General features: G+C 37.3%; 1 protein-coding gene across 1 annotated transcript; it reads right to left on the bottom strand.

The window, feature by feature from the left end:
* On the bottom strand, nucleotides 1–20,123 carry ICOS (inducible T cell costimulator). The gene is made up of 5 exons (XM_024563699.3): nucleotides 19,998–20,123; nucleotides 6,065–6,394; nucleotides 5,274–5,380; nucleotides 4,149–4,233; nucleotides 1–2,158 (listed from the first exon to the last, which is right to left on the bottom strand). The coding sequence occupies exons 1-5, from the start codon at nucleotides 20,053–20,055 to the stop codon at nucleotides 2,118–2,120; spliced, it is 621 nt and encodes a 206-aa protein (XP_024419467.2). The 5' UTR covers nucleotides 20,056–20,123; the 3' UTR covers nucleotides 1–2,117.
* Between the last annotated feature and the right edge of the window lie 2,838 nt (nucleotides 20,124–22,961).

Here is a 22,961-nt window from a genome sequence, read left to right as displayed (position 1 = left end):
TGCACATCAAATGTTTATTCTTTAGCTTCCTACTACTACTAAAATCCAGTTCATAGGTAGCTCCTCTTAAAACCAGTTTTTATTTCATAGAAATTGTATCTTTCAATAATTCACTTTGAAATGTCCATGCTGAGGATGAGGATGCCTCAGGGCACAGCTTAGACAACCGGATCTCCTCCCACCCTGGTCCTCCACACAGAAAGCTGTAAATAACTTAGGGGACACCTCTGCAATGCCAGCCAGGTTGTTCAAGTCAGCTGCAAAGAGAACACCATACTTGATTCAAATTACACGTTCAGTATTGTACTGTACACATCCAGCATTACACATTCTTAAAATAATATAAGCATGCATAATGACAAATCAGGTCCCTTTTAAAAAGTAAACTGTAAGCAGGCAATTACAAATTATGAAACTACTAAATAATCCCCTTTCATCTGAAGTTACAAATGTTGTCGAGTTGTCATCCTGTTCTCTATGAATCTGTCTCTATTTTGCTCTTGGGGAAAGGGAGGTTGGGGGTGGTAGGATCAAGCCAAAAAGAAAAATAACTCATGGACATGGACAACAGTGTGGTGATTGCAGGGGTCGGGGGGCAGAGGTGGAAGAGGATATAAGGGTGATCAATGGTAATGGAAAATATACAATAAAAATAAACTATTAAAAATATTGAATACACATTGTTTCAGAAGTCTTTGGCAAGCACACAGGAAATAGAGAAAATATCTAGGCTAAGAATAATCACATTACATGTATTTAAGAATCTTTCTAATCAAATTATATTCGAAGGAGGACTGTCTTAAAAGGCCAGGTCAGTTTCCAGGCTGAATGGTTTCTAGGAGAGGCAATCACGCAGAAGTTCTCTGACACGTCTGTGCTTCTTCATAGGTCCTGGTGGTAAATGCAGGCTGGCCCACTATGGTCCCCAGAGTGACTTCAGCCCCTGGGGGCAAGAATACCTGGTTGTCTCTAGGTCAGGGGAGTCTCTCAACCCTGCTCCAGGTTGATAGAGGTTATTTCAACCCAGAGGCAGCATGGGTGTAGTTTGGCAGTGACCTCCAGAAACTGTAGTTTTCATGCCGAATAGGCCATTGGCTCTACCCCAGGACAATGTTTGACAGTTATAGAAGGTTGTATTTGTTTGCAATCATAATATCTACAAAAATAGCCTAGCTTGTAATTAATAGCACCTTGAAAACATAGATAATCATAGAAAACAGGAACATAAAATGAAGTCACTTTTCATTCTGGTCAGTGTTTCCTACAACTAATACCAACAAGTCAAGAAAGTACACCATTTTAACTGAATTTTGGGGGAAAGATATTTTCTGGGAACAAAAATATACTTGTAGGAAGAATATGGGTAAACTATATTAGGCTGTGGCTATATATAATATATCAATGTATTTTATATATATGTATTTTATTGAACAGTAGAGGAAAAATATAGACAGAGCTCCCTACTCAGAGTATCTGTCAGGTAGTCCTGAAGAAGTATTTTCAAACAGAAAGTTGAGAGTAGAAGGCATTTACACTCTTGGTGGAGTGGTGGATTGGGGTTGAGAAGTCAGAAAAGAGTACTGTGTACTCATGTATGAGTACACTATAGTTACACGTTTGACACCTCAGAAATAAAATAGCTACAATTTTGTAGCATCTCCTGCTATTGTCTATTAAACAAGGAATGTGTATCCTACAAGGAGAAGAGGTAGTCTGTTCATGAAATGTGGACAGATGCTGGCCCTTGGCTGCCCATTCACTTTGTAGATTTAGTACGCTAGGCACATTTTAAAAATGTTTGTAGATTTGCTTGTTTACTGGCTGATGCACTGCTAGAAGCAGTTGTGAAGACAGTGATTCCAATCCAGCGAGGTCTATGTGTTGAGCACACGTGAGCCAGGCTTTCTGTAAAGCTAGTTGTGAGAGGGTGTTTGTTTGGATAGAACTCAACAGTACTGAGGCACTCTGTTAAAATCTCTGTTGACTGATACAGTCACTGGTCCAGATTGAACAAACACCAGTAGAAGATGTATGTAGTCAAATCAGGTCAGACTCTCCATGGTCCAGGAAATAAGGAAATCTTGCGCTTCAGGTAGGGGGTAGATGGCCAACGTGGTTCATGCTGGGGGACTAGAGAGTCCCAAGTTATGAGTAACGTCTGTAACAGAAATGTAGCATAAATTCTTTAAAAGCTCTCCATGTGCCTATTCCCTTCAACAAGCTTTCCACTTTTCTCTGCCTCTTATAAACACACAAACACACACGTGTACACACACAGGCACACCCCATCCAAACTCTCCTCTATCCTTCAAAACCCAGCAGCAGTTCCACATTTTCCATGAAGTTTTACTCAGCCCACTCTCAACTCCTATAGAAGGTATTACCCGAACTCGACATCTCACATTAATTGAGTACTTTTGACACTATCATGTAACTCCACCCTCCATGCAAACATATCACCTCTCCCAATGATATTACAAACTGAAAACAAGGACTGTCTTGGGCCTTCCCTTCCTCTATCCAAAACACATTACTTAACATAGCACTATTCACATAATAATCATTCAATTAATATTTGACAGAGGTGCTGAGCCAGGCTTTGCTTGGAATTGTATATGTGTAATGCTTTCAGAATATAGAAAAGAAAGACCCTGCCTTCCCTCAAGAAGCTTACACTCTGGCCATTTTCACAATTATTTGTTTAAATCTAATTGCAAGATATATGCTGGGCTCGGTAGGTGGGATGTGAAACCACTCACCTGTGATTTCAGCCACAGCTGGGGTGGACACTTCTGTGTATGTTGACTGTTCTAGTACTCTCAGTACAATAGCCCCATCGTGCATTCCTCTGCTTTTCTGCCTTACAACCTCCTCTGAACACCTGTGAGCCAGCTCATTTCAAGCACAGGGCACAGCTCAGGGATGAGAGAGGTTAATGTTCCCTGTAGACAACCTCAAACCAGTGGTGATGGGACCAGTGGATAAATGCCCAACGTGTGAGAGATATCTATATACTTCTCAGAGGTCCTGTGGCCTCTAGCTGAGATCTCAGTAATGCAATCTTCATTTGCTTTTCCTCCTTACCTGTCTGTCCCACCCTCCTCCCTAACCCCTTCTTCTTGGGGCCACCTTCCACCTAAACTACTTGCACCCAAGTATCTGTCTCAGGGTCTGCTTTCAGGGTTCCAAATCAAGGCAGACACATTATTACAAGCAAAGAGATTGAGAGAGGATTTTTTTCTCAATAGCAAAGTTATATGAAACACAAATTCTTTGCTAGAGGCAAAGCTATGGTATTCAATCTCTGGGAAACAAAGAAGTCACTGAACACCATGGGTATCAATTTCCTGCAACTAAAAAATGAGGAGATGGACTAAAAAGTTCTTTTTCATATTTTAATTCTATGATGACAGATGTTTTGCATGTTTCTTTAATATGAGTTCTTCACCACTGAGTTGTGGCAAAAATGCAATGCCTTCTATCTCACTGTATACCTCATATCACTCCAACCTCAAAAGCATAAAGCTTACACATTTCCCACAACAGGTGCTTCAAACTTTCTGAATGCTCCTCAACTTAATGACACTCAAGTTGACAACACTTACTGTTAATAAAAAAGGTGAAAGTCCCACCTAATTAGCCTTATATGACATCCAAGTTCTTTAGGCTTGCAAATTTTAACAGTATCTTCACCAATTCTTCCTTCTTCCCCTTGGTAACACCAACCCAGATCTCTCTTCCAAATCTCAGTCAAAAATCTCCATATATCTATGTATCTCCCACAGTGACTCACTCAGATTTTTGCACTTAAGCGATATTCAGTAAATTTCACTGTAGGACTTAATGAGCTTTTCAACAAGGAAGTCTTAGAATCATCTAAATTTTTAAAATATCAATTGGAAAATTGCCTTGACACAATAACGGTTTATGAACTTGTTTGGTTATTTTTAATGATAGTTTACAAACTTGTTTGTTTTCAACGCACTGGAAAAAATATAACTTCAGTTAAAATAAAAATTCAGCTTTTCACAGAAAATACTACAGTTCAAACTTGGAGGCATCCTCCCTTCCTTTATAACCCTAAATTAAAATCCCCAGTTTACTGTGAAGAATGCTCTTCCCTCCCAAACCCCTAGATGTCGCTGTACCTGTGAGTCCAGGCTTCTTGGCCGTGTTCACTGCTGCCATGATCATGTACTCACTGTTAGGGTCGTGCACGCTGGACTGATACTTCTGAAAGAGAAAGCGAAATCATGGTTTGTCATCTGCTCTCCCCCACCTCCATCCCTGTTTTCTGGTTTGTTTACTTATTTTTGCTTTATTGTTTATTTGTTTATTTTTGTCTATTCTTTGTTGAAGTGGTATGTGACAAATGTTGTAACAGGACTTGGGCTCCTGGCTTCAGGCTAAGCAGAAGAATAATATTGACAAGTAAATATGAATATTTCTGCTGAACTAACTTCCTCATTTTTGCCTTTATTGTCCTTTCCCCAGTACATTTAGATCATGGGCCCTATCTCACTCTCTTCCTTGTTTATCTCTCTTTTCCTATTCCATCCTGGCCTAGATACACACAGTGTCTGACCAATGATCACACTGTGGATACACTTGAGTATTCGCATGCTTGTGTAGTATGCAGGATGGAGTAAGTTCTTTGAGAACCTGTGTTGTGAAAGACTCAAAAGAATACTCTTAGCACAGAAAGATTTTTGTCGTCATTATTGTTATTGTGTTATCTTTCTGCATAGCTTTTCAGTGGTTTTCTTTAAAAACAAGGAGTCCTAATAATCTACCACGCAAAGAAGCTGGCCGTTTACTTCTCAGCTACTACTGGTATCTTATAAGACTTTCTCTCACTGATTATTTCTTGATTGACCAACTGAGTGAAACAACTGTTTCATTGTTGTCCTGACTTGTAGGAAGCTTAGAATCAAATGTGCAGTCCACGTTAAATAATTTTTAGAAGTCAGAAACAATTATTTTTATGTTTTTACCTTCCTCCTAACTTTTTGTCTTTTCTTGGCCTCATTTTGATTGAATAAATAGCATATATCTCTGTAATGCCACTGAATAATTTTTAAAACAAAGCTGCTATAAGATAAATAAATTTCTGTTCCAAATTAGTAGTTTAACTAGTGGTTATATCTTGAGAAAAAGAAATTGTCTATCTGTTGATCAGTTTACTCTGGCAAGAGTGATACATACTTTGATGAGTAAATAACCACTGATATTCCTCAGTAAAGCAGATGCAAGAAGACATAGACATTGCTCACCTTTTTTGTAAGCCAACATAAAAGTATGCATCCAAAAATATAGACGACAACAAAAGCTGCACATCCTATGGGTAACCAGAACTTCAGTTGGCAACAAAGCTGTGATTCTGGATTAGAAAAAAAGGTATGTTAAGAAAAAGTTCTAAGAAATCTTCTCTTTCAGTGCTGAATCACAAGTTCTTTTACCGAATTTAAAAGTGCTATTTAATCAAATGAGCTTGTCTTCATTACAACCATGACATCCAGCAAATAGTAAATGACATCATTATAGTACTGTAGCAAGGATCCAAAAACTAAAACCTAAGAGTCTCTATGCCCATACATGTTTACAAAGAAGGTTAATAAAAAGGACTTCTTTGTCTATATTTTTGTAAAAGAATAAGCAGGAAAATTAATGATATAAAACTGTTATTTTTCAGTCATCTCATTGCAGTCCACAAACCAAGCATAAAATCAATGCCTTAAGTGTTAAGTAAATAGAAGTAATAGTCACTAAGCCATGGATTTCAGTATTTGTCTTCATTTTCCGATTTTCAACGGCACATGTGTTTTAAAGACAACATGACCTATTGCTAACTCATCAGTTTACATGATTAAATTGCATAATACTGATGAATACTAATTATTATTATTAATTAATCATCCTTCGCATATTTTCATCATAAGTGATAGCCATCAATTGCACCTAAATGAATTTCAACACGAAAGATATTTGTTTGTTTTCGTGAGTGAGAAAAGTTGTCAGAGTGCATATGTACACTTACATTCAGAAGATGAAAACAATGTCTTACCATAAACATGTAAGTACTCTCGGGTAACAATCTCTTGAAAAGGAGGAGGATCAAAAATTGATAGATTGCAGATGTAATAGCTGGCATGAGAACTGTCCAAGTCACTCAGAAAAAAAGAGACGCTATCATTGGATAACTGACAGGACTTCAGATTCTCAGTGGACGGTGTGTTTCCGCTTCCCTTTGCTTTAGTGAGATTACAGAATACTTGCGTCCCTTTTAGCAACTGCAGCCTGAATTGCCGGACATCCTCAGGGCACTTGCATAAAATTTGTACACCTCCATTGTGATATGTAATCATTTCTGATCTGGCAGAATGTTTGATTTCTCCTGGATCAAAGGGAAAAAAACAAAGTCAAAGTGATATTTTATGCATAGATTATTTTAGTAATTTATTTGAACACAAAAGTAATCTCTTCATAAAGTCACCCCTATTGCACCAAAATGACAGAAGTTCACAACAACAACAAAGAACATGGCAATAGTTAAAACTGTGCCCTAGGAGAAACCTAACCAGAAATGTGTTCGTCATACATGAATATATAACGTGCAATATACTAGGTAATATATTTATAAAGTATGAATCAAACAGATATGGTCCCTGCCATTTGGCAGCTCCCATGTTGGAAACAGATGGTAAACAAAAATGTATGTAGTAATGCACCATGATTTGTGCAAGGAATGGAGTACTAATCAAATAAAGGTGGTGGGATTTGTAATGACTTTTATCACTGAAATTGAAGGAGGATTAGCACTTAGTCAGACAAGGAGAGTTTGGGGGAGAGATGTGGGGAATGATGTAGTTAAGAAAAAACTTTTAAAAGTACAAATAGCTTAAACTAAAAATATACTTAAATATATTTAGATTATACTCTCCACTATAGTTTAAAGAACAGATGAATCATTTTCAAATGATAGAAATGTGTGTCTTCTCTGAACCTCATCCATTGAAAACTATATCAAGGTCTGATAAAAAAGTTAAGGCCCTAGATTTTCACTTACTGTTTCATTATTTCAGATAAATTTTAAGTTTATAGGAAGCCAAGGTTGTTTTTGTGAGCTACATTCGGATCACAGAAGGGAAAAATCTGAAACAGTTTTGACCTGGATGCAGATTCTAAATTATTAGATTATAAATTCAAACTGCTCTTTGCCTTCCTTTTTTTAAAATTTTGATTTTTTTTTTAAAGTGAGAAAGTTTTATGCTGAAATTGTTTGGGAAAAATATTACCACAACAGTTTTTTACTTGCTTTAAAATCTCTGTTCTGGTCTGGTGGCTCACTTGGTCGGAGTATTGTCCTATACACCAAAAGTTTATGGGTTCAATTCCCCAGTCAGGGCACATACCTAGGTTGCAGGTTCAATCCCCAGTTGGGGTGCCTGTGTGAGGCAACTGATCTATGTTACTCTCTCATGTTGATGTGTTTTTCCCCTCCCTTTCTCCCCCGCTCCTTCTCTCTCTAAAAATCAATAAAGATATCTTCAAGTGAGGAATAAATAAGTACATAAATAAATAAAATCTCTGTTTTTATTCTGAAATATTTGTGTATTTTTGCTTTTTATCATTCAGAAATATACTTGTTTTATATAGCAAACATATTATTTTGTATTCCTTTATTGTCATTTAATGTTATATCATAAACATTCCATTTTGACAGTCATCATAATGATCCTTTTTAATGATCGCTTAAAAAAGGCTATAATGTTAATGTGTCATAATTTGTTAAAGCATTTACTAATATTAAATATTGTTTTTTTTAACATTTTGCTTTTATGTAAATATGATATTTGGTCAAACTGCTTAAACATTCTTATGACACTGTGTATTGCCATATTAGTGAAAGACCTGCTCTGGTTTATAGTATGACTAGTATTATGCAGGAGGATTCATTTACCACAACTCTACTTGTACTACTTGCCTTAATTTTATTTAAGATTTACCAGAATTACTCATTTTTCTTTTTTTCTTTTTTTAAGTATATTTTATTGATTATGCTATTATGGTTTTCCCAATTTCTCCCCATTTATCCCCTCTCCACCCTGCACCCCCCAACCCACCAGCATTCCCCCCCCTTAGTTCATGTCCATGTGTTGTACATATATAAGTTGAGTTCTCTGTTTCCTATACCATTTTTGATCTCTCCCTGTCTATTTTATGCCTACCAATTATGCTTCTTCTTCCCTGTGCCTTTTCCCCCCATTCCTCCCTTCCCCCTCCCCACTGAAATCCCTCCATGTCCATTTCTCTGATTCTGTTCCTCTTCTAGTTGTATGCTTAGTTTTTGTTTTCATTGTTTGTCTTTTCTTTTAGGTTCACTTGTTGATAGTTGTGAGTTTGTTGTCATTTTACTATTCATATTTTTGATCTTCTTTTTCTTAGATAAGTCCCTTTAACATTTCATATAATAAGGGCTTGGTGATGATGAAGTCCTTTAACTTGACCTTATCTGGAAAGCACTTCATCTGCCCTTCTATTCTAAATGAAAGCTTTGCTGGATAGCATAATCTTGGATATAGGTCCTTGCCTTTCATGACTTCTAATACTTCTTTCCAGCCCTTTCTCGCCTGCAAGGTTTCTTTTGAGTAATCAGCTGATAGTCTAATGGAACTCCTTTGTAGGTAATTGTCTCCTTTTCTCTTGCTGCTTTTGAGATTCTCTCATCTTTAATCTTGGGTAACTTAATGATGATGTGCCTCGGTGTGTACCTCTTTGGGTCCAACTTCTTTGGGACTCTCTGAGCTTCCTGGACTTCCTGGAAGTCTATTTCTTTAGCCAGATTGGGGAAATTTTCCTTCATTATTTGTTCAAATAAGTTTTCAATGTTTTGCTGTTGTTCTTCTCTTTCTGGCACCCCTATAATTCAGATATTGAAATGTTTCAGGTTGTCCCAGAAATTCCTCAGCCTCTCCTCAGTTTTTTGAATTCTTGTTTCTTCATTATGTTCCAGTTGGATGTTTATTTCTTCCTTTTGTTCCAAATCACTGCTTTGAGTCCTGGTTTCCTTCCTGTCACTGTTGGTGCCCTGAATATGTTGCTTTATTTCATTTTGGGTATCTTTCATTTGTTCTTTCATTTTTCGACAAAGTTCAATCAGTTCTGTGAGCATTGTGATTACCAGGGCTTTAAATTCTCCATCAAATAGGCTGGCTATATTCTCATCTCTTAGCTCTCTTTCTGAGTCTTTACTCTGTTCTTTCATTTGGGCATATTTCTTTGTCTTGGTGCACCTGTTAAGTTGTAAGGGGGCTGGGCCTTCACTATTCACCAGGGCAGGGCAACCCTCCTTGCTGTGCTAGGGGGCTGCCTGTAGAGGAGGGGCCAGAGAGGGAACAATGCAGCTCCCCTGCTCTTCTCTAGCCCACTTTCCAATGGACTCTTGTGTGAGATGGAGTTTCTCCCACCTTGGCAACTGCTATAGTCCACAATGAGCTCTGAGTCTCACTTTCCCGTTCAGCCAGTCCTGCCCTCGTGGTCTGCCACCTCACTGTGGGTTCTTACCTCGCCATGGGTTGGCTGTTTCTTTAATTCCTGGGTTGTCAGAATTCCATGCAGTTCCATGATCTTCTGGCACTTCTGGATGTTTATTGATTTTAGATTGGTTGTTATCCTCCTTTTGGTTGTAGAAGGAAGTGAAGGGTTTCTACCTACGTCTCTGTCTTGGCTGGAAATCCCTCACTTTTCTTAATATCTGTTGACTTCAATTTATATCTCTCATATTACTAAGAAATAGATTTTCAACTTGGGGTTTGCTTATGAATATACAAACAAGGATTCTAGTTTTCAGTTGTGGCAATCCAGATTATTCAATCTAATTCCTATATGCAAAGACTAAAATGCCGAACAAAGTGTCTAAAAATATCATTAACAGGATTATAGAGCTGACACAAAGAGAAGAAATTACTAGGTTAAATTTGAAGAACCAGCACCCAGAGAGATAAGCAGAGCTTAGGAACTGATTTTACTCTGAGAGCATTTGCTGCTCTCCCATATTCAAATTTTTGTTTTCGTGTTTCAACTCCTGGAGTGTGAAACGTGAGAAATCTAGTAGAAGACCCTTTCCTTGATAGGCTGGGATCCCCCCAAATTACATTCTTGGAGTTCAGGTAAACCAAAAGTAAGCCAGCCTTCATGCAGATTATACTTTCGAATCACTTCAATGGTTCACAAAACCTCAATTCTTACATTTTGTTTAAGGTGATTTTGGATTCTTATTACCCGTAGGCTTTTGAAAGTAAAAATGCAAACTATTTCAGGTAGAAAAGACTTATATCCTAGGCCTCAAATCATATCTACAAATAAAATTTTAATACGATGACAAGCACACCCTAAAAACAGACACAAAGGAAACAAGATAATGGAAACAACTGATCAGTGTTTCTCTTTCTCTCCCCCCCCACTTTCTCTCCCCCCCCCACTTTCTCTCTCTCAAATAATAAACATATCCTCAGGTGAACATTTTATAAATAAATAAATAGATAGATATTTTTATTAAAGTATAGAGAAAATAATGCTTATTTTATTTTTAAAATAGAGGGAATAATATAAGCTCAAGGGAAAGAACCAATAATATGAGAAGAGATGAAGTCTGCGTTATATGAAAATGAAAGTTGTTTTGTTTGAGGACTTATTTATCTGAGTGAACTATGTTGCACTATTTTTGTTTTGATGCTTGTATCTCTACCATCTGCTGTAGAACATAAAATTAGTGGGCTGGTTCTCAGTTCCTTTAGAAATGATCAGAGTAAACTTCCCAAGGACTAAGAATGGCAGCAAGTAAACCACAAAGACATCTTGGGGTAAAAGTTTCTGTGGCTGCTGTGTGTACTAACAGACACAATGCATTGTATTCTATTTCTAAAGATGATTTTGTCATCAACTTTCTCCCTTTTGTGTCCACACAATGACTTATAACCCAACACAAGCTGAAATGTAATAGTCCGTAGTACAGGATGGTAGAAGTCCAATGCAGTGGTTCCCAAGGAAACCAGAGGAAAATTCTGGCTCTGGGATTAGCAAGCCTCAGTGACTAGAGTACCCCTCTGGACTTAAGTCTCTTCATCTGTAAAATAAGGAAGTGAGACCAAAACATCTTAAAGTACTTTCTAACACTTACCATCTGTGGATTGAGGATCAAAACACACCCACTATATTGGACTACAAATAACCAAGAGAGCTATTACTTTTCTGTTGGATCCTCCAGGGAAGAAACCATGTTCCCATAATCCCTCTCTGTCCCAGCATCTTATTGGGCTGTTCCAGGAAGTCAGGAAAAATGAGAATGAATGAGACTACCTTACTTGCCCATAGAAGCATGTAGGTAGGGCCAGGAAAACTACCTAAAGTTTTCTTGAGTGACAGTGCCAAGGGTTTGTGCCATTGACATTGGAGGAGTAACTGGAGATTCCTCCCAAAGTGTCATTACTGCTGGACATGCTTAATTATTCATTTTATCATAGTTAGTCTAAAAATTACCTAGGTCACCTTTTTATTATTGAATGTAGTGATAAGAAGCCTGACTTAATTTTCCACATACTGAATGCTTAAGCACTCTATCTGGAAAACCACTTGGGGGCAAATCTAAGTCTGCAATTTGAATGATTTAAACCGGGGGTGTCAAAACTCATTTTCACTGGCAGCCACATCAGCCTCCTGGTTGCCTTCAAAGGGCCGAATGTAATTTTAGGGCTGTATAAATGTAAGTGCTCCTTAACAGTTAAGCGAGAGCTCAGCACTGCCGCTGGTAGAAACAAGGTGCCAGGCCAGATAAAACAAGGTGGAAGGCTGGATTCAGCCCTCAGACCTTGTGTTTGCCACCTGTGGCTTAGACAGTTCAGATTATTTGTCTCTAAGGTCACATACTCTTGGGTGTGTGAAAGACTGTGGGTTTAATCTAAGGTTGGAATGCCACTAGCAACAACCAAGGGAAGTGTAATAAAAGCAGGCAACCACATGAAGACTGAGTCTCATAGCACTACTAGTAAAATCTGTCTATAGGAAGCAAGTTTAATTTCCTGTCCCTCCGTTCTATTCCCAGTAACATGTATTCATTTCTCCTCCTTTTGAAGTACAACTGTCCAAACTAGCATCATCCCTCTCTGGGACTACAGGAGCTTCCTAACTCTCTGCTGTCACTCTTGCCCATTTACCACCCATTCTCCTCAAGGAAACCAGAATGATTTTCTAACATATGCAATTGGATAGTGCCGTTGCCCTGCTTATAAAACATCTAGGACCTTTCCAGTTCACTCAGAATAAAATCTAATTCCTTACCCTGGTTTCCATGACCTGCATGAGCCACCCTATTTCTCTAACCATTTTATATCAGTCATTCATTACACTGCAGTCACAGTGCTCTTCTTTCTGTTCCTCAAACACAAGAAGCAGGACCCAGGGCTTTGGAATTGTTGTGTAATTGTCTGGAATGTTCTCTCTGATCTTCATATGCTGCTGCTGCTTCTTCTTCTTCTTCTTCTTCTTATGGAATTAGAGATGAATTTTTATTATATATTTTTCTTTTTTTAAATACTTTTAAATTTTATTGTTGTTCAAGTACAGTTTTCTGCCTTTTCTCCCCACCTCTCCCCACCCCCTCCCTGGCCATCCCCACCTTCCTCCCCTGATTCCATCTGCCCTTGGTTTTGTCCATGTGTCCCTTATAGTTGTTCCTGCAAACCCTTCACCATTTTCCTCCCATTATTCCCTCCCATCTACCCTCTGGTTACTGTCAGATTGTTCTTAATTTCAATGTCTCTGATTATATTTTGCTTGTTTGTTTGTTTTGTTGATTAGGTTCCAGTTAAAGGTGTAATCTTCACATGCTTCTTACTTCTGTAGAAACCATTGACGACTCAATGCAGAGGACACCCCAAGTCATTTTCTATCATATTACCTGAAATAAAGTATTTATCATTGTCTGAAATTATCAGGTTTATTTGTTTACTTGTTTGTTGTCTGGCTACCCCACCAGAACATAATCTTTAAAATCAGCAACCTTGTTCATCTTATTAGAGATCCATCCCAAGTACCTATAATAGTACCTCACATGTAGTAGATCAAAATTAATATTTCTTGAATGGATAGATAGATAGATGGATGGATAAATAAATAAATCCGTAGATATTTTTAAATCTGGGGAGATGAAGCATTGAGTATAGAATGTAAGAACCAAAGAGCTATTAGAAATGATCCATTTAAGGCTTTCACTTTACATTTATACTAATCAAGCTAAATTGGGGCCAAAAAAGTGAGCATCTTGCCCAGGATACCTCCTTAAGTGGGATATCAGATTCTAACATAAATTATCTGTCTGAGTTTTGAAGAAACAGGTTCTTTACCTGTAAATATCCCCCAGGTTCATAAATACTTGTTTAGATTAATAATGATTCTCTCGGCTCTTTTATGTCTAGCAAGGGAAGGTCAGGTTTAAATCTGAGTGATTATTTGAATCTCCAGAATGCACAGTCATTAGTTTTGCCCGATGTACAGGGGTCCTGGGACCAGTGATTGTTCTAACACACCCAGATGTTTCATAACCACAGCATGTCAGTGATGTGTGATGTACCTTTTAGTACATCGTTTAGTATTGCTATATCTTTCAGTATTTAATGCATTACTAAAAATACAAACAGGAGCATATTGTCTTGAATCCTGTTGATGAGTCTTAAAGTCTGAATATTAATTCTTAGTTTTTGCTTTGATATTGTATGTGTTTACTTCTTGTTGGTACTCCCAGAGTATAAGTACTCCAGGGCAGCAATTTTCAACCTCTTCATCTCATGGCACACACACTTATTATGAAAATTCTGCAACACACCAAAAAAAATTTTTTTTGCCAATCTGACAAAAAAAAAAGATAGGTATAATTTTGATTCATTCATGCCAGATGGTAATTGTTGTGTTGACTGTTGTCATTTTTTTATTTAACAATCTAAGGGAAAAGAGGTCAGTGCCCCTGATTAAATAGTCAGGTATTGTTTAAGAATTCTCGTGGCACACCGGTTGAAAATTGCTGCTCTAGAGAACGTGTAATATATCTTCTTAATCACATTGACAACTATGTCTAAAGGTTACAATCTTCCCAATAGAGGCTCAAACCTGTTAACTGCTACTAACTATGATTTTGATAACATTACTGTTGATATCAATAGACTAATGTTCTCAAGAGAAAGATAAGACTCTTTATATTAGACAATTTCTTCAGGTTTTCAAATATTTCAGGGGATAAGAGTATTTGCATCTTCATTTTTGGGTAACCTGTTAAGAAAACCTCTGAAGAAAAATGTATTAATCTGAGAATTGCACTATGGTATGGTTCAAAACTTTATTTGCAAGTTGATTCTTTTAATAGCTAAACTATTTCATTTCTTCAGTATAAGATGGTCTTGTTGAACTCATCCTGCCAGGACTGTTTGTAAGCAGTTGTATTTTCCGTGGTTGAAAAATTTTTGACAAAAACATTCAGAAAATTCACACAACACAGAGACTGCGAGACAAATCAGCAATTTGACTTTATTCTTCCTAGCTCAGACCTCTAACCACAAACCTACAAAAGGTGTCAGAATGACAGAAAGATAAGATCTCCTGAGTTTGCAATTATTGATAATGCTTATTAAACACATTTTCTATAATCAAACAATGATAAGCTTAGCTGAGCACAGCATGTACCTAGGACTTAAGAGGCAAAGTTCTAAAAATTGCAATGTTTATTTTGTTACATTTGACCTTTTACTAAGAAATTCTAAAAATGTGCTTTCTACCACTTTTTTTCACCTTTCTTAAAAGCATTGTCATTTTTTATGAGTCTACTACCTAAAAACTTTATATATGCATCATTTCTATACTTCACATTATTATTCAAAGGTATCCATAATCTAAAGAAGCAATTGAAATCGGTAGGAAGAGTTGGCAAAATAAGCCTAATACAAATTCTTAACATTCACTGAAAAGAAAGCCAAAAATGTGAAAAAATGAGTAAAAAATTTTAAAAAACACACACACACAAACATACAATGTGTGGATTTTCTATACTCTCCAAGGCACTCTGTAGTGGGGAATAAAACAAACCTTTGGTCCTCTAAGTTAAGTGAAAGATTAATTTTCTTCTAGTAAAAACCCATTTTCTTCGAGAAAATGGAAAAATCCCAGAAGTGACATAAAACTGTGTAGCGAATATTTGCAAACAAATTATTTCTTTAGTTATTTCATTGCCATTGATTTGAAATTGTCCTACTAGGGAAATCACATGAGGTTAAATAGACTCAACTCTCTTCCAGGGAGAGGGAGAGAGAATTTCATCAGTACCCATGAATATCCACACTATTTCCCAGCCTTCAGCTGCTGTGCAAAGGCCTTTGGGCACGCAGGCAAGGTGGTCGCTCGGCTGAACTCATTTACGTGTAAGGGTCCAGCTCTCATCTCTACTCCAGTGATCCACACCTTTCTCTCAATCCCACCTCACCCCTTAGCTCCAGGGGTCATTTTCAATTTCCTTTCAAAATCTCTATTTGGAAATCTTATACTTCAAGAGTAACAGTTGCAAACTAAATTCATTATTCACTCACAAACCCAAACCTCATCCTTTAAGAGAGTCATTAGTCTGACTTTCAGAATCTCAGAGTCTTCCTCATTTCTTCCTCTCTGGCTCTCCTGATCCACTTGATCTAGTTGACTAGCTCAAAGATATCTCTTGAATTCATTTTTTTTCTCCACCCCTATGGCCAATCCAGATCTTTTCATGTCTTCCCTCATCTGTAAAACCATCTTCTTGACTGTCCTTTTCAACAGCAGTCTCTCCCATCTGAGTCCCTCCTCCAGGTAGCTCCCAAAATTGTGTTTCTAGAAAGCATTTCACTCTCCAGCTTAAAGCTTCCATTACATTTTTGCTTATGAGGTAAAAAATCAAAGTTTTTTGGCATGGCACAAAATCCTTTGACAATCTTACAGATCATATATTCAAGCCATATTGAATTTTTGGGCCATTCTTTTTACATTGTTACTTCTGTCTCCATCGATTATAAGAATATCTTATTATCCCTTTATCTGCCCAGAAACCCTCACTCATTCTTTAAGAACTGTATTGAATTGGTCCCTGAGATCAACCCCTCACCCCCAGACAAAGACTCCTATCGCTATCTTCTTGATAGTACTTTACTTACACCAATATATTTATAATTTGTGTATGCATAGAGCATAATCATTTTGTCTATCTTTCTCATTTAACCATGAGTGTAAGAAGAATAACGACTGTGTCATGGTCCCCTAAATAATCCCAGGACCTGGGACATATTAGAAGCTCAATAACATTAAATAAGTGAATATATAGAAAAATATAGAGGTTGAACATGGTTGCTGCATGTCCTGTAACAGGCTGAGGAGAAGAGCAAGAATGGCAGGGTAAGACTCTATTCACTAGATATTGAAAAATACTTGTTTCCCAGTCCAAAAACAAAGGCTCAATACTGAATGATTCCTAGACGATTCTCTGAATCCCAATAGGTCTGGAAATAATAGAAATGTCTAAGCTTTCAAAAGCTTCCAAAATATAATACCAACAATAACTTATAAGCATGGGGCGCGTCCTCTGTATTGAGTCCTGTGTTAAATGCATTACATGTAATATATCATTCGATGTTCATTACAACACTTTCAGTCAGATTTTCTATTTTTTCCCCCATTTTACAGAAGAAGAAACTGTTGTTTTGAATTACTGGCCCAAGGTTATAGAGCCTATAAGTGGTAAAGCCAAAGTTTGGACCAAGACAATCTGAGACTAGAGTCCACACTCTTAAAGAGCCACTAAGTGCATTGGGATAGATTTGGAAGGTATTTTAAGATATTTCTTTTCCTTCAAGATGTAGTGAGTATACAATAGTCCCAAATATTTAAAGTAGTCACATTAATGTCACATATATGCTGCGATTGAAAGGGTTATCATACACCAAAAAAATATAATTTCTTAGATATGAAATTAATGTGCTTAGCACATTGAACCTGCAACAAAGTCTGGGTCTTTGCTCTGAAAGCGTCTAAATCCTTACTGATTATTCTGTGATTTATCTGCCTATTGAGATATAAAAATATGGATTCACATATACAAAAAACTTTCATCATACTTAAATGAGTACAAACAGATACTACTATGAAGTTTTTGCTTTAGACCTAGATAATACAAAATGAAAAGAACATTCATCGTGAGTTCAGTGGAGGTGCTGTTGTTGTTTTTCATGAACTGATTTTTTTGGCGCTGAACCATAGGAGAATATAAATGTCATCTGCTAAAAGTTTGATTCCTCCAATTCAAAAAAGTTACATTTACCATATTTTGCTGCATATAATGTGCACCCACGTTTTTGTGTGCATTATACATGGGATTATTATACTCATTATTATACCCATGGTATGTAGTCATTATGCCCATATATAATGCGCATCCTTATTTTTCCCTCAAAACTTCAGGCAAAAAAGTGTGCATTATACACTGCAAAATATGCATGTAATGCACAAATACTGTATTAAATTGCTTATTGAAAGTGCCATGTGTATGTTACATCAACAGCTCAGACAAACGAGATTCTATCAGAACTAGTGGTTTACTGAATCAAGACTCTCCAGTCTGTCTTTCTCTCTTTTTCAATATAAAAGTTAGAAGGTACATTCAAGTTTCAAGTCTCCACACTGAACTTAAGAAAAAGTCATCATTAGTATGTGAAGGTAAACAAACCAAGTTGTGTAACTCCGGTAGGTAGAGACCTCTGATTTGTATTCACATATACATATGTACAGAAGAATTCAGTGTTCCAACAGAAAAAAGATTTTATCAAAAATTTTAAAAAAAATGTTATTTACTACTGTGACATTTCAAGACTCCCACCGCTTTGCCTAAAGACACAAATACGTTTGACATAAGTCACCACATGCCTTTATCTGTGACTTTAAAATTTTTTAATTTGTTTTTGTCTTTTATTTATTTTTATTGTCCAGTGCAAGAAAGGACTCATAAAATTTCATAGAACTAAAATGTGCAAGCTTGTTCTCTCTCTATACAGCAACGTGAGGATTTTGGTTTCATTCTAGGCCTCACTTTGTGCCATCCCCAGGGCCTTCCTTCTCCGCTCAGACACATCTGTCTACTTCCCATTCCCTGGCCTTACTTTATTCCCTCCTACCTTTATTCCAGGTGCTTTGTACTTACTCTTTCCATGTATGGAATATCCTTCCCCACCCTCACACCATTCTCCCCATTTAATCCTATTTGTCTTTCAAATATCAGTTCAAGTGTCACTTTCATAGGAAAGACTTCAATGAACCTCACTTCCCAACCACACTTCCACACCCACAGAGTATAGATAGGCTCCTTTGTTACATTCTATGATAGAACTGAGTTCTACTTGTAATTATCATTAATTCATGGGATTATTTGATTAATGTCTCTCTGACAACCACTGAGTTAGCCTGTGAGAGAAGGGAGTAATCTTGTTTAGTTCATAGTGTACTTACAGCAGCTAGCACAATACTTCCTGCATGGTAAGTACTTGGTGCTATATGAAAAACTGGATGAGTGAATGAATGAATGAATGAATGAGTGAGTGAATATTAACTCTGAAGCTATTCATTTGTTGTCTATGCTGCTAAAGGATTCCATTGGACCCTGGCTGGTGTAGCTCAGTGAATTGAGCATGGGCCTGCGAACCAAAGGGTTGCCAGTTTGATTCCCAGTCAGGGCACGTGCCTGGGTTGTGGGCCAGGTCTCCAGTAGGGGATGCTTGAGAGGCAACCACACATTGATGTCTCTTTCCTTCTCCTTCTCCTTTCCTTCCCCCCTCTCTAAACATAGATAAAATCTTTTTTTAAAAAAAGGATTCCATTAGGTTACAGAAAAAACATAGGCAAGCAAGTTGTCCTAAACCACCCTTGGGACTTATAAGTAGACCTTAATTCTGTATTTCTCATCATTCTCTACTTAAGAGCATCTGAGCCACCTCGAGCCACCACGAGCCACCACAAGATCAAACATTTGACCAATCTGCTTTTGGTTTTTTTTTGGGGGGAAGCATATTTCCTTGTAACACTAAAATATTTATTTCTGGATAAGATTATACCTACTAAAAGTTCTGATTTCACTTTTAGTGTTAATAGAATTCCCCGATTTAATATAATTGAACTTTTCTTTTCCCAACCTCAAGAACAAGGCTCAGAGTTTAGGATAAAATAAATGTCATACTAAATAAAATGTATAGGGTAAGAAGCAGTAGAAACATATTAACTTAGCTGTAGGTAGAATTATTTAAATTGTTCAAATAGAGTCTGATATATACCATCTAAGAGAAAGAATTGAGGACTTCAAAATGATGTTTTTAAATGTCTAACAAGGGCTGGGGAATGTTTTTCCATCATCCACTACTCCTTGGCCTTTTAGAGGGACACTTTGTGCCGAAAACACTCTTTGGAAGCCTGAGCATTTCTGACAACAGACCACCCAGATAAGATTAAAATCAAAATCCTTTTTTTCAAAGTCCTTCCATTTCATTTTCTCCTCCAGAAATAATTCCCAGCCCAATGCCAGGACTTTTAGTGTTCATTCTGTTGACACAAGCCCTTTTGCCTTTCATTTTCTCTGAGAACAGTTAGCCACTCTTCTACTTTATCCACTAAAAGGTAACTCCAAGCGGGTAATTTAAAATTTTAATTGTCTGATGAAACATTTTTTTCATCTTAAAACGTAATATCAAAAGAAGCAATACAGACTCGATGCCATCAACACTGACGTGGATGGCAAATGCCCTTGGCATCCATGCACGTGGGCACTTCTGCAATTGTTCCGACTTTCAAAAAAAAAAACCTCTTTCTATTTGGTGCCTAAATTTTCTATCTTTGATTTTTATTACTGTTCACTTGAATTAAACTTAATAAGAAATATTCAATAGGCCACTTACCTGTTAGAACTTCAACTTGGAAACAGAAGAGAAAGAAATACCAAAGGTCAGACTTCATCTTTGCCAAGGACAAATAAAATCCTCTCCTTCAGTGCTGAAAAAAAAATGACAGCAAATTCATCTTCTCAGGTGTTTTCTATCTGCTGGAAAGGAAGTGGTTTTGTGGGGGTTGATGTAATGTGAATGCAAGGAAGTGTTTTTTATTTGACGACAGTGGCTATATGAGAAGCATTACTGCTAAAGGGGACTGAGCATAATCCATGGATTGTTGATGATTTTGAAGACGTAGGAAAACTCCACCCTCATTCTGGTTCCAATAAAACAAGTGAAAGAGACAATGCCTATTCTCTTCAGAACCACCCTACTTTTTTGAATCAATAGTTATTGGGGATAACAGGATATAAAAATAGCCACATGATGAATAACATTTCTGTCTTATGCTATTTGCTTGAGAGAAAGAAAGCCTTTGAAATAGGACAAGAAATAAATGAAATTATTACAGAAATTGAAATGAAGATATCTGAAAGAGGAGCAATGCAGTAATCTGAGAAATATTTTCATGGCGTTCACTGTTAATTGTCCAAATGATGGAGTCAGTTTTAATCCAACTTAAGCTCTATTCTGCATATTACAGAAAAATCTGTAGAAACCAGGAATTCTGCCTCTGGAACCTCAGATGAAAGCAGGAAAGTTGAAAAGCCTACCCATGATTTCTCTATCCCTGCAGGAAAATAGAGTAAATAATAATGAGTAATAATAATATAAATAATTATATTTATGTGTACACAAATGTTTTATATGAAATAACACATAAAATATAAAAAATAAATCAAAAGGTGTACATTTAATATGTATAAAATATAATATGAATATAGCCAATATTTATATGTTATCTCACATGTATTTCAGTGAATTAGTTATATATATACACACACACACATTTGTTATGTTTTATACATGCATTAATCTGTTTAATCCTCATAACCATCCTATGATATGGAGACTACTAATCACCCATTTTACTGATAAGAAAAACTAAGGCACAGAGTGTAAAAAAGTACTTGGCCCAAGTTGTGTGATTAGTAAGTGGCAGGGCTGGGATGTGGAGAGTCAAGCTCCAGAGTCCTCACTCTTAACAAGCAGGTAGAACCTTTAGTGCCAAGGGTTCTGAGAATACCATCCAGAGGTCTGAACCAGCTTCCAGGAGGCTGAGTTTCTGAGGAGCGACTGACAGGGCAGGACTAACTCTCAGCCTATGAAAGTGACATCCAGGTGAGCAATTGAAATCAGCTGGGCAGGGCAACCAAGGGTCAGTCCAAAATGTCCAAACTTTAAAATAGATACACCTCTCAGGCTACAGATAGCAATTAGGGATACTGGATGAGAGTGAAGGTGTTCCGAAGGAAAGGCAGGAGGCTGATTCAGCAGTGATATCCCTAAGGGGCTGAGGTTTTCCCTGGTACAATTTTGGGGGTCTCATGGGCCTCAGTAGGGGGTATGAAAGAAGCTATTTGAGGTGCTGAGCTATCCCGAGCAGTAAAGATTGGGCCACCAGGAACCTGCTACCCTGATCCTTCCTGTCCCTTCCACTGTGTCCCCTGGACAGTATCAAGAGGAAGCGCTTCCAGATGCATTATCATTGCATTGGAGTCCTTTTCCAGCAAAGACATGGGCAGTGGAGAGTAATCGACTTCTTCTACACTTTTTGTGACCGAGCTCTGGAACTAAGTACAGTATGGAAGGCTTTTACTTTATTTGATTGTTTACTTTATTTGTTTGTTTTCCTTTATTTAATCCTAAAGCTCAGCTGCAGTTATGCAGAGCAATATAAATCAAAATCACGAGCATTCATTGAGCACGTACTGTGTGCCAGACACTGTGCTTCACATGAATTATCTCATTCAGTTCTCACAGCTACTCTGTGAGGTAGGGCCCATTATCATTCCCATTTTACAGATGAGGAAACTGATAGTTAGAGACATTAAGTAACTTGCCCAGGATCACACAGCCAGAAAGTGATTGAGCCAGGTCAGACCCAGAAAAGGAAACTGCATTCCACACTCTTAATTACCACACTACACTCTCATGTTGGTCTTCATTTATCTAGCCAGAAACATAATTTTTGGCCTCCTATTTTGGTGGAAGAAGGAAGAAGGATACTTTAAAGTACTACACAAAGTTCCAAAACTTTTGAACTCAACAAAAGATTTCCTAATAAAATTTAGGTGTGATGTTTCTATCTCAAGAGGAGAAAAATTAAACAACAATGAATACAATTACTTATTGTTTTAAATATTCAGAATTACTTTTCCTATGCTTGCACAATAAACCGGGCAAAAATTTCCATTCACCACACAGGAAGCACTCTTATTTGCTTTTATGTTATTTTTTTTTTCATTCCATGACTTAAGAAGGTTTTGATTTGTGTGTACAGATGTCTGGGGCAAAGGTGGGGAATGGAAAGTCTGTTACATTAAAAGCAGAATGTTTATTATTACTTGTCTTTACTTGCCTTGTGGGCATGAGAGTTCACAGTGTTTGTGTGAACAGTGTTTGTGCTTTTCTGAAGTGCCACACACCAAGGCCACTGAGCCCAAACAATAGGGTTAAAAAGCATCCCCAATGTATCACCTAAACTTGGCTCACCAATTTGAAAGAGAAGGCTTGTTCCTAATCATAACTGTTTCTCCCAGTTCATTTCCTTTATTGTTGAGTGGCAACACCATCCACTCATTTAGCCAGGAATCTGCGAGTCAGCCTTCTCTGCTCTCCACTATTCACCAATAAGCCCTTTCTTAGACTTCTTGTACTCTGCCATGTATTCTTCTCTCTCTCTTGCCACGGTCACTGGGTTAGATCAGGCCTCCAGCATCTCCCTCCTGGTCTTTCTGTCCCTACTCTTGTCCTATTTTAATCTGCCTCTACACCACAGAGTAAGCAATCTTTTTAAAATGTAAATCTAAT

This window comes from Desmodus rotundus, chromosome 2 (genome assembly GCF_022682495.2).
Source record: "Desmodus rotundus isolate HL8 chromosome 2, HLdesRot8A.1, whole genome shotgun sequence".
NCBI classification, from domain to species: Eukaryota; Metazoa; Chordata; class Mammalia; order Chiroptera; family Phyllostomidae; genus Desmodus; species Desmodus rotundus.
This window is presented reverse-complemented; position numbering and strand designations above follow the sequence as displayed.

Coding starts and splice junctions, on each gene's coding strand:
- ICOS (XM_024563699.3), bottom strand. CDS start 20,055: ATGAAGTCTGACCTTTGGTATTTCTTTCTCTTCTGTTTCCAAGTTGAA. Junction 6,395..19,997: donor CCAAGTTGAAGTTCTAACAG/GTAAGTGGCCTA, acceptor CCTTTGATCCAG/GAGAAATCAAACATTCTGCC. Junction 5,381..6,064: donor AGAGTACTTACATGTTTATG/GTAAGACATTGT, acceptor TTTCTAATCCAG/AATCACAGCTTTGTTGCCAA.